Source organism: Ornithorhynchus anatinus, chromosome 18, assembly GCF_004115215.2.
Source record: "Ornithorhynchus anatinus isolate Pmale09 chromosome 18, mOrnAna1.pri.v4, whole genome shotgun sequence".
Taxonomy (NCBI): domain Eukaryota; kingdom Metazoa; phylum Chordata; class Mammalia; order Monotremata; family Ornithorhynchidae; genus Ornithorhynchus; species Ornithorhynchus anatinus.
Window position 1 is genome coordinate 40,857,931 of NC_041745.1, and position 12,019 is coordinate 40,869,949.

At 46.2% G+C, this 12,019-nt stretch overlaps 1 protein-coding gene across 1 annotated transcript in view; it reads right to left on the reverse strand.

Annotated features, from left to right (window-relative positions):
• Positions 1-12,019, reverse strand: part of LEPR (leptin receptor) — a 68,270-nt gene that overhangs the window by 40,733 nt on the left and 15,518 nt on the right. The window contains exons 3-5 of the mRNA XM_039914687.1: positions 11,418-11,747; positions 7,874-7,997; positions 2,770-2,981 (exon numbers count right to left, since the gene is read on the reverse strand). Coding sequence (XP_039770621.1) covers positions 2,770-2,981; positions 7,874-7,997; positions 11,418-11,747 — 666 coding nt within the window. The remainder of the gene's footprint in view (positions 1-2,769; positions 2,982-7,873; positions 7,998-11,417; positions 11,748-12,019) is intronic.

Below are 12,019 nucleotides of genomic sequence, written 5' to 3' on the forward strand. Positions count from 1 at the left end.
CGCTGGGAGCCCCATTGGAAGGGCCGGCTCAGCTTCCCAACTCCTCTTCAGGAAAATGAAATTATCCTGCCCCCGAATGTGATTACCGAGGTTCCATTACCTGGCAGAGTTGGCAGGGCCTGGGAGGTGGGGGGAGAAAATTAGAAGAGCTCCCACCACAGACACCGTAAAATAAAAATCATAATAATACTAATGATATTTGTTAAGCACTTTATACCAGGCACTGTACTCATGCGCTGGGGTGGATATAAGCAAATTTGGTTGGACACAGTCCCTGACCCCCACAGGGCTCACAATCTCAATCCCCAAGTGACTTGAAGTGACTTGCCCAAGGTCACACAGCAGTCAAGTGGCAGAGCCAGGATCAGAACCCATGCCCTTCTGACTCCCAGACCCGCGCTCTATCCATTATGCCATGCTGCTTGGTGTAAAATCTCCATCATACCAGGACCCATCGGTTCACCAGCTTTTTCTCCCTTCCCTCTCCAAGGAGTGATGCCAAACATATGTATTCATTCATTCATTTTCATTCAATTTTTATTCAATCGTATTTACTGAGCACTTCCTGTGTGCAGAGAACTGTACTAAGCACTTGGATAGTGAGACATCTCAATGGCTGATGCCATCTGATCTTTCACCTTTCTCCTTCAAGATGTGAGCTCGTTGTGGGCAGAGAATGTGTCTGTTAATTGTTATATTGTTATAATACTAATTATAGTAATAATAATAATAATTATAGGACTTGTTAAGCGCTTACATTTGCCAAGCACTGTTCTAAGCGCTGGGGTAGATACAAGTTAATCGGTTTCGACACAGTCCATGTCCCACACTGGGCTCACAGTCTTAATCCCCATTTTACAGATGAGGTCACTGAGGCCCAGAAATGAAGGGATTTCCCCGAGGTCACACAGCAGACATGTGGCAGACTTGGGATTAGAACCCTGGCCCTTCTGACTTCCAGACCCAGGCTCTATCCACTAAGCCATGCTGCTTCTCCAAACAGGAGACTTCGAACAGGGTATACCTCCTCCTCCCCCTCATCAGTCCCAGTTTGAAAAACCAGCTGGGGATCAGTCCAGTGCTCTGCACACAGTAAGCGCTCAATAATTACGATGGTCTGATTGACTGGCATGCACCATAAACTAGCCCGGGGTGGAGGGCAGGTTAAAGAGAATGAAATGCTGCCAGCAAGATCTTCGTTGAGCTCTTTACGGGTCAGAGAGGCATTTCTTAAAAAAAAGCAACGCAAAAACACATAAATCCATCCCTCGGTCTCCCCACTGGGTTGGATCAATGTGGCGGTGATGCGCTCTTCACTCTGTTGCTATGTATTTGGTTGCTATGGCTTTGGACCTCGAGCCAAAGTTGCATTTCTGTTCATATTCGCTTTTCATTTCTAGCTTCCTTCAGCTTCTAGAGATCTTTAATTACTGACCACAGTTACCGAAGATGCTTTTGGAAAAAAAATCTCCACTCACCCACTGGGTCTGAGATAGATTAAGTGTTTCCCCCCCATCCCCCCCGGAAATCATCCACAAATAATAATAATTAATAAGAATAGTACCTGTTAAGAGCTCACTATGAATTGAGCACTGTTCTAAGCACTGAAGTAGATACAAGTTAAGTGAGTTAGATACAGTCCCTGTCTCACATGGGGCTCACGGTCTTAATCCACATTTTACAGATGAAGTTACTGAGGCCCAGAGAACTTAAGTGACTTACCCAAGGTTACTCAGCAGACATTTGGCAGAGCCAGGATTAGCACCCAGGTCCTTCTGACTCCCCAGTCCCGTGCTCTATCCACTAGACCACACTGCTTCCCACGCTGCTTTTGACAGCACTGTTGTGACTGTTGATAACACCACCATCATTTCTTTCTCACGAGGCCGCAACCTTGGCGTGATCCTCGACTCACCTCTCTCATTCAACCCACATATTCAATCCTGTCAGTTCCGTCTTCACAATATCGCTAAAATCCTCCCTCTCCTCTCCATCCAAACTGCTATCACATTATTCCAAACCCTTCTGCTACCTCATCCTGATTACTGTATGAGCCCCCTTGCTGACCTTCCTGTCTTTCCGCACCACAGGCCAGATTTCATTTGGCAGTCCAGATCATTTTTCTGCAAAATTTTTCAGTCCATGTTTCCCCGCTCCTCAACAACCTCCAGTGGTTGTCATCCACCTCGGCATCAGACAGGAAGTCTTTACCATCCACCACCTCACCTTCCTAATTTCCTTGGACAACCCAGCCCGCACACTTTGCTTCTCTAATGCCAATCTAATCACTGTACCTCGCTCTCATCTTTCTCGCTACCGACCCCTCACCCACATCCCGCCTCTGGCGTTGAGCGAAGGCAGACGGTTGAAGCGTAATTGGTGAAGACAGCAGGTAGGTAAGGTGGGGACAGATAGTGAGGAGCTTTAGCAGCTGTGGTGAGGAGTTCTTGTTGGAGGTGAAGAGACACAGAGATCCACTGGAGAGTTTGGATGAGTGGATTCGCCTGGGGGCCACGCGATGCTTCAGGGAGTTGGTCTGAATCGATTGCATCCCTCAGCCTCTCGCTGGAGGCTGGGGGATCGGCCAGGAGGCCGATGCGATAATAGTCTAGTCAGAGCATGGACCAGGGTGGCCTCGATGTGGGCGGAAAGGACCGGATGGATCCAGAAGACATCACCCGTTAAAACTGGACGTGCCAGCGGAAGGATGTTCGTTGAATTCAGCTATAAAGTGAGGGCTGAGATGGTCCGCGTGAGTTTTAGACTCACCTACGTTGATGGGTTGAGTTGCCATGATAGGAGACTGAAGAGATGTCACTTCATTTAGGATTTCCAAGTACAGGATGTGAGTGCAGTTGAGCTTCGTGGCAGGCAGGGGGATTTCACATTCACAGCCCTCGGGAACTCGGCAGTTGCACGGAATGACCTTAAAACTGTCTTTCTGGGGCATCATTGATGAGTCTTCCGGGGGCAATTCTGACCTGTGTGGGAGCATAATAATAATTACAATTATGGTACTTTTATTCATTCATTCAGTCGGATTTACTGAGCGCTTACTGTGTGCAAAGCACTGTACTAAACACTTGGGAGAGTACAATATAACAACAAACTTACACATTCTTGCCTACAACGAGCTCACAGTCCAGAGAGAGAGACAGACATTAATATAAACAAATAAATGGACAGATAGATGAATAAATAAATTACAGATATATACAAGTATATATATACATGTACTTGTTGAGCACCTACTAGGTGCCAAGCACTATTCTAAGCCCTGGGGCAGATACGAGTTAATCAGGGTGGACACAGTCCCCATCCCACACTGGGCTCACCCTCTTAATCCCCATTTTTCACAGATGAGGCAACTGAGACCCAGAGAAGCAAAGTGACTTGCCCAAGGTCGCACATCAGACAAGGGGAGGAGCTGGGATTAGAACCCAATATCTCCTGAACTCCCGGCCCGTGATCTATCCAGTAGGCTATGCTGTTTCCCTGACCCTGATCCTGACATTCTGCCCACTGGCACCTCCTCTTTCAGACCAGAAGCCTCTTCTGGCACCATGCCATTCTAAAACTTAGGCACATTCCAATTCTTGTATTTACTGACCAGCCTCTGGATGCAATGGACTGCACTAGACATCAGGAAAGTACAACACAAAGAAATAACAGGTTCCCTGCCCACAAGGAACGCACCTTCTAAAGGAGGAGATGGACATAAAAAATATTTACAACTAGAGTAATCACATGCATAGTGAAATATCTACGTGAATGGTGAATATAGACGGAATACCCAGAATGGGTAGAAATCATTATATAAGTCCTGGATGTGGCTGGTAGGGTGGTATGGTTTGGACTATTGGGTATTAAGCAGAGAAGGCTTGTAGGAAGAGATGAGGGTTTTTATTTTAAAAGGGATTTGAATATTGGGAGAGTGGTGGTCTGCCGAACGGGGGAGGAAGAGGATTTCCAGCCATGGGACCAGTATGTGCAGGGAGATGGAGGTGGAAGAGTGGAGAGAGTAAGTTTGGAAGGAGTGGGTGGGAGGAGCAGATGTGCAATTTTCCTAGCATGGAAAGGGTTTATTTCCCTCTCAGTGGCTCCTCTTTTTCTATTTTCCCAGTGAGAGGAGGCACAGGGTGCATCGAGGAAATTTCAAGGCACTTCTGGAGTCAATCTGGAGGTGCTGGAGACCCAGGTAGGCACTCTTAAGAGAGGTGCTTGAAAACCGTGCTATTCGAACATTGCTCGAATATCTGGTCCGTCAGAATTTAGGAAGGACTTGACGGAGGCCTAAACCCATGATTAAACGACTCACTGGGCCTCGTCCTCATCTCTCCCACCACCGACCTCTTCTCAAGCCCTCCCCACCCCCCGCCTGGAACTCCCTCCCCCTTCATGCTTGCCAAATCACCACTCTTCCCATTTTCAAAGCTGAAATTACAGGTGGCTTTTCAAAGCTGAAATTACAGGTGGCTTTCCTGATTGATTTCCGATCTCCTCATTCTCTCTCCCCCGACTTCCCCATCGGCCCTTCTTTTGCCATCAAAGCACTTCCTCCTACCCGCAATTTACTCTGGACTCCACCTCCCCCATTAGATTAAAAGCTTCTTAAAGGCAGGGATACGTCTATTAAATCCTTCTGGAGTTTCCCAAACTCTGCTCACAGTAGGCCTTCAGGAAAAGAACTCCTGATCCATTGATTGATTGAGAGCTGAGGGTGGGATCAGAGAAAGGCCACCAGGTTGATCAGGCAGTTGGAACTCCTTGAAGCAGGGAAGGAGGGAGGGAGGGACCCACAAGTTGTGGGTTGAACTGGTGAGGGCTGAGGCTTGGAATTTTGCAGAGGGGAAGGTGGGAGGATAAGGAGAGCTCTACTGGAGGGCTTTGTTACCTCGTCTCTTCCCTAGAGAGACAAGGCAATGATAGAGAAATAGCGTAGCTTATTAGATAGAGCCCAGGCCTGGGAGTCAGAAGGACTTGGATTCTAATCCTGATTCTCCACTTGTCTGCTGTGTGACCTTGGTCAAGTCTCTTCTCTGGGCCTCAGTTCCCTCATTTGTACAATGGGGATTAAGAGTGTGAGCCCCATGTGGGACATGGACTGTGTTCAAACTAATTAGTTTGTAGCTATTCCAGTGCTTAGTTCGGTGCTTGGCAACAAGTTAAGTGCCAAGTAGTAATAATAGTAGTAGTAATAATAATTGTGTTATTTGTTAAGCACTTACTATGTGCCAGGCACTGTACTAAGCGTTGGGGTGGATCCAAGCAAATCATGTTGGACAAAGTTCCAGTCCCATGTGGGGCTGAGGCATTGAGGTAACTGAGGCGTAGAGAAGTAAAGTGACTTGCCCAAGGTCACACAGCAGACAAGTGGTAGAGCCAGGATTAGAACTCATGACCTTCTGACTCCCAAGCCCGTGCTCTATCCACTACACCATGCTGCTTCTCCAAATCCCACAGTTATTATTATTATTAATATTATTATTCAATACTTGTGCATGAGCTCCTCCTACAGGGCCTGTCTCTTCTCCCACCTACTCAAGGGATCGGGTTTTGTCAAGGGCAAAGAGCAGAAGTTGGCATTTGAGGGGGTGAAAGTCTTTCCAGGTTCCAGCCGGTCTGAAAGGGATAATCCACCAATTTTTCTGGCTGGTCAACTGAGCAAATACTTTTCCTCGGTCGCCTGACGAAAGACTTCCAGAAACGATCCTAAGACTTTTTTGGACATCAAACAATCCTTCTGAAACTTTGATTTGTTAAGTGTAAACAAATCAAATCCACGCAGATTCAATTTCCTTCCAAATACACACTGGTTTCAAATGCCAGGGGACAAAGAGCTTGGGAAATGCAGCCTGTAAAAAGCCCAACGCCTCGCCCCGACAACCCGCACTAAATCCTTCACAACCTTTTCCCCAACTCCCACCTCTCCCTGGCCAACTCAGTGAATGGTTTGGGGGGTCGTTGACTCTCTAGCCTTTTCCCCAGTGGGCCATTTTTTTGCGGGGAGGAAAAAACGTCAGTAGCCAAATATGAGTCTCCAAGGCCCTGGCTTCTTTCTGAAAGAATGCATCAATTATGGGGAAGGGAGCTCTTCCAAAATATCATTCCTGAATAGAAATTACCTCAACAATAATAATGATGGCATTTACTAAGTATTTACACACTTACTATGGTCCAAGTGTGGACTTGAGTCCTGAGGTTGATAAGTAAGGAGCGGAACTAACCTAGACCCTGTCCCACATGGAGTTTCCAATCTGAGGGATTGGGAGGAGTGGGTATTTTATCCCCATTTGACACATGGGGAAACTGAGGTCCGGAGAGGCTAAATGACTTGCCCAAGGTCATTCAGCAGGCCAGCGGCAGAGCAGGGATTGAAACCATGCTGCAACTCCCCTTTAATCTTTATGGGGATTAGGATTGGGGGCCCCATGTGGGACCTGGACTCCGTCCAATCTGACGATCTTATCTCTAAACCAGCACTTAGTTCAGTGGTTGGGACATAGCAAGGGCTTCACAGACACCATGGGAAAAAAAAAAATCATTGCCACCGGAAGGTGATATAAAGTTGCAGGGTAACAGAACTATGCCCTAGTACCACCAAGGGGCAATAGAGAAGGGCAGCCTCCCAGACCAATGCCTGATGCCAAGAGGGAGTGATAAAAAGGCACAGATTCACAGATCAATGCCTTGGAGCATCAAAAGGTGGTAATGAAAAGCAACATTTCATAACAAGCCTACTGCTGTATATTGTGAGCCCGTTTCTAGACTATGAGCCCATTGTTGGGTAGGGATTGTCTCTATCAGTTGCCAAATTGTACTTTCCAAGCACTTAGTACAGTGCTTTGCACACAGTAAGCGCTCAATAAATATGATTGAATGAATGAATGAGTGAAACCAACCCGTGCTCTCCCCAACAGGCCTTGCTGCCTCCTTGGTGGGAAGTAGCGTGGCCTAATGGATTAAGTATGATCCTGAGAGTCGAAAGACCTGGGTTCTAATCATATCTCTGCTATTTACTAATGATAATAATAATAAGAGTTGTGACATGAGAAGTGCGTACTATGTGTCAGGCCCTGAATTAAGCCCTGGGGTTGATACAAGCAAATGGGGTTGGACAGAGTCTCTGTCTCACATGGGGCTCACAGTCTTAATCCCCATTTTACAGATGAAGGAACTGAGGCCCAGAGAAATGGAGCGACTTGCCCAAGGTCATCCAGCAGACAAGTGGAGGAGCCGGGACTAGAGCCCAGGTCCTTCTGATTCCCAGGCCCGGGCTCTATCCACTAGGCCATGCCGCTTCAGTGGGGTAATGAATACCCATGAGGGTCTGACTGCCTTGTGTTCGAAACAGATGATAACCAAATGACCATCTGAGGATGGAACGCACTCAGCTCTCCTCTAACCCCACATTCTAATTGACCTCTCTGACCAGATCCGTCCACGACCGATCCTTCCAACGCTGCATCCAGTTCTGTCCAGACAGCTGTACGCTGTTGGAAAAATGTGCCCTAATTCTCCACTGGCACTCGGGAAAATTCAATCGATCGATCGATTGGATTTGTTGAGCATGTACCGAGTGCAGAGCACTGTACTAAGCGCTGGGGTGACTATGATATAACAATATAACAGTCACATTCCCTTGCCCAAAGTGAGTTTACCGTGTAGAGAGAGAGACAGACATTAGTAGAAATCAGTAAATTATGGCTATGTATGTAAGTACTGTGAGGCTGAAGGCGGGGTGAATAAAGGAAGTCCAAGTGCAAGGACACCACAGGAGTGGGAGAAGAGGAAATCCACTCTTTGGATCTCAAGATGCGTAACAAAGAATTGTATTATGCAAGGGAACCAAGTCTGCTTATTGAGTACTTACATGACGTATAAAAGGCGAAGCCTGAAGTCATAACTCTTGAAAGATATCTTAGAAAATGTCGTTAGATGGCAAATGAAAGTCTTTAAGTCTCCTTTCGTCCAACAGAGGATGTTCCAACTTGCAACTGAGTAAAAAACAAACAAATTACAGTATACGCTGAGGGCCTTTCGAGAGCTAGGCACTGTACTTATTATTATCAACATGGTATTTGAGCTCTTACTACGCATCCGGTACTGTTCTAAGTTTGGAGATAGAAATGTGTTAATCAGGTGGAACCCAGTCCCTGTCCCACGTGAGGTTCACAGTCTAAGTAGGAGGGAGAATAGGAATTGAATCCCCATTTTAAAGATGAGAAAACTGAGGCACACGAGCGAAATGACTTACATGGGCTTTTCCACTGCACATTGCAGCTTCTTCAGTTCTTGTTCTTCTTGCTTCTGCTATTTGCTCATAATTTCTTTCCACCCCTTTACCTCATTAAGTTCTAAGCTCCCGGAATGCAGGGAACATCTGCCCTTTGTCAGCTGTGTAACTTGCCTCAGTTCCCTCATCTGTAAAATGGGGATGAAGACTGTGAGCCTCACGTGGGACAACCTCATTCCCCTGTCTCTACCCCAGCACTTAGAACAGTGCTCTGCATTAGTAAGCGCTTAACAAATACCAACATTATTATTATTATTGTTACTCTTGTGCTCTGAAATGCTGAGTACGCTGCTCTGTATACAATAGGCACTCAGTAAAAATCACTGATAAGGATGCCTCCCTCCTCCAGAAAACAGTGTCTCCTTTTGAATATTGAGCATTAAAAAAGTATTAAATTCACATCAGAGTTGGCCCAGCAAATAGGCTAATTCGGGATCAGTCGATCAAAAAAAAACAAATTAATTCCACCTTATTCTGCTTGCGAGCTTTTATTTTTCTTTCTATAGGCACTTATGTAGACACAACTACCCATAGTGCTTTTGGGCCCACACTCTATTCCTTAAGCTCTGTGATTGTGGGCAAGTCACTTCGCTTCTCTGTGCCTCAGTTACCTCATCTGTCAAATGGGGATTAACTGTGACCCTCACGTGGGACAACCTGATTACCCTGTATCTCCCCCAGCGCTTAGAACAGTCCTCTGAACATAGTAAGTGCTTAACAAATACCAACGTTATTATTATTATTATTATTATTAAGTGCTCGTTCATCAACACATCAATCAATGGATCTTTTCTACGGTGCTATATATGCACTAAACACTTGGGAGAGCCTAATATAACAGGGTTATTAGACACATTCCCTTCTCACAAGTAGCTTACAGTCAAGAGAACATATCTGTACTCCATCTTCTTCCGTATCTATAGAGTATTTTAGTGTGTCTCCCTTGCTAGACTATAAGCTCCTTGAGAGAAAGGATGATGTCTGCTCAGTCTTGGGAGAGTGCAGTATAATTCTATTGTACTTATTGTAATGTCAGCTGTGTGACTGTGGGTAAGTCATTTAACTTCTCTGTGCCTCAGTTACCTCGTCTGTAAAATGGGGATTAACTGTGAGCCTCACGTGGGACCAACTGATTACCCTTTATCTATCCCAGCGCTTAGAACAGTGTTCTGCACATAATAAGCGCTTAACAAATACCAACATTATTATTATTAATAGAATTCTATTATAATACGGTATAATTCAACTGTACTGTCCCAAGCTACCAGTCTTAGCTACGGGAGGGAGAGTCATACAGAGGCCTACCCATTCCATTCCTAACTCGGGCAGTGGCTAGCGAGGGGAAGACAATCTGCTACAAGTCAAAACCCACCTGGCCTGGGCAGCGGCGGCACGGGAGAGAGTCAAGGGTGGATACTCAAGTTTACTGAATGGAAGTAGGCAAAGGAAACCACTTCCCTATTTTTACCAAGAAAACTCTACGGATCCACTACCCGAACGATTGCAGATGGAGAGCGGGGCGTTGTGAGAGAGACGTGCCCGGGGCCTCGCTATGGGTCGGAGATGATTCGAAAGCAAAAGACAAGACAAGGCTTTCCCAAGTCATTCAGTAGGCTCTCAGTCAATACTGATTGACTGACTGAAAATGATTCCAATGGATTTTTTGTTTGTGGTTTTTTTTTTTTCTGAAAACAGGCAAAGGGGAACATTTTGCCCCAATGTTAAGGTGAATTTAAGCATTCTTTCATGTAGAAGATAGAGCTGAAAGAAAGAAATTGCCTTGCAAAATGACCAGCAGCGTGGCGCAGTGGAAAGAGCACGGGCTTTGGAGTCAGGGCTCATGAGTTCGAATCCCAGCTCTGCCACTTGTCAGCTGTGTGACTGTGGGCAAGTCACTTAACTTCTCTGTGCCTCAGTTCCCTCATCTGTAAAATGGGGATGAAGACTGTGAGCCCCACGTGGGACAACCTGATTCCCCTGTGTCTACCCCAGCGCTTAGAACAGTGCTCTGCACATAGTAAGCGCTTAACAAATACCAACATTATTATTATCGATATTATTTCTTCCTTTTGGTCTGGGCTCACTGGACTTCTGACTGCCCTGCATATGGTCAGAGGCCAGAACTGGGGACCCATCAAATGGAAACCCCAACTTTGAATTCAGTGGGTAGGCATCCCTATCAGCACATAGGGTCTTCTGTTTTTTTAATGGTACTTAATGGTAAGTATTTATTTAATGGTATTCTTTATTTATTTAATTTATTTAATGGTATTATTTAATTTATTTAATAGTAAGTAAGCACTTACTATGGGCCAGGTGCTCTACTAAATGCTGGAGTGGATACAAGATAAAGAGTTTGGACACAGTCCCTGTCCCAAATGGGGCTAATGGCCTTAATCCCCATTTTACAGATGAGGGAACTGAAGCACAGAGAAGTGAAGTGATTTGTCTAAAGTCACACAACAGACAAGATCCATGTTCTATCCACTACACCATTCTACTTCTACTGTTGTTTCACTCTAGTGGGATGGGAAACCAACTCAGGGAAGCAGTATGGCCTAGTGGATAGAGCACGGGCCTGGGAGTCAGAAGGATCTGGATTCTAATCCTGGCTCCACCCTTTGCCTGCTGTGTGAGTTTAGGCAAATTGCTTGACTTCTCTGTGCCTCAATTCCCTCATCCATAAAATGGGGATTAAGATCTTGAGCCCCATTTGGAACAGGGACTGTGTCCAACCAGTTTAACTTGTATCCACTCGAGGGCTTAGTAGAGTACCCGGCCCATAGTAAGGGCTTAACAAATACCACAAAAAAACCCTCAAAACTCTCTTCGCCTGATAAGGTAGGTTGCTTCAGATCTACTGCTGAAGAAGTATAGTGTAGTGGAAAGATCACAGATCTGGGAGTCAGAAGGACCTGGGTTCTAATTCCGGCTCCACCACTTGTCTGCTGTGTGAGCTCGGTCAAGTCACTTCACTTCTCTGGACCCCAGTTACCTCATCTGTAAAAGGGGGATTAAGACTGTGAGCCAACCTGATTGACTTGTATCTACCCCAGCACCTAGGATGATGCTTGGCACATAGTAAGCGCTTAACAAATACCATTATTATTATTATTATTACCAGTTGGCTGAAGGGCAGAGGTGGGTACTGGTGAAGAAATGCAAGACTTCTCTTCTAGGCCGTCTCCGGGCAAGGAACGATTTTTCTGTTGACTGCTCCAGAGGCAGCAGCGGAGGCTCTCCTTGGACTCCAGCAGGAGCAGTGAGGCATCGCTCCAATTAGACCTCGCCTCCATGGCCCCTTGGTCCCCGGTCAGCCGCCGACCGCTCCACGACCCCTCCACGGCCACGGGGAATTCCGAGGTTTGATCTGGGGCCACGCATGACCAGGTGAAACTCCAAGGGGGGATTTGGAATGTCGTGTCCCGGGCCACCAGCAGCTGGATAAAATCTGGGAGGACAAAAGAGAGTAAGAAAACAGAATAATGACCATATGTGATCTAAAATGGGTTATGCCTACCGTGTAATGATGATAACCTAAACAAATAGGGTGTCAATATCTAACGAGGACTGTGTGTGATGTAATGGTAATCGAAAATACCAACCCAATGTGGGATGGGGAAGGGGCTTGATCACCCCTCTAGACTGTAAGCTTGTTGTGAGCTCGGGATTGGGAGAAAGAAGGACCTGGGTTCTAATCCCAGCTCCTCCATTTGTCTGCTG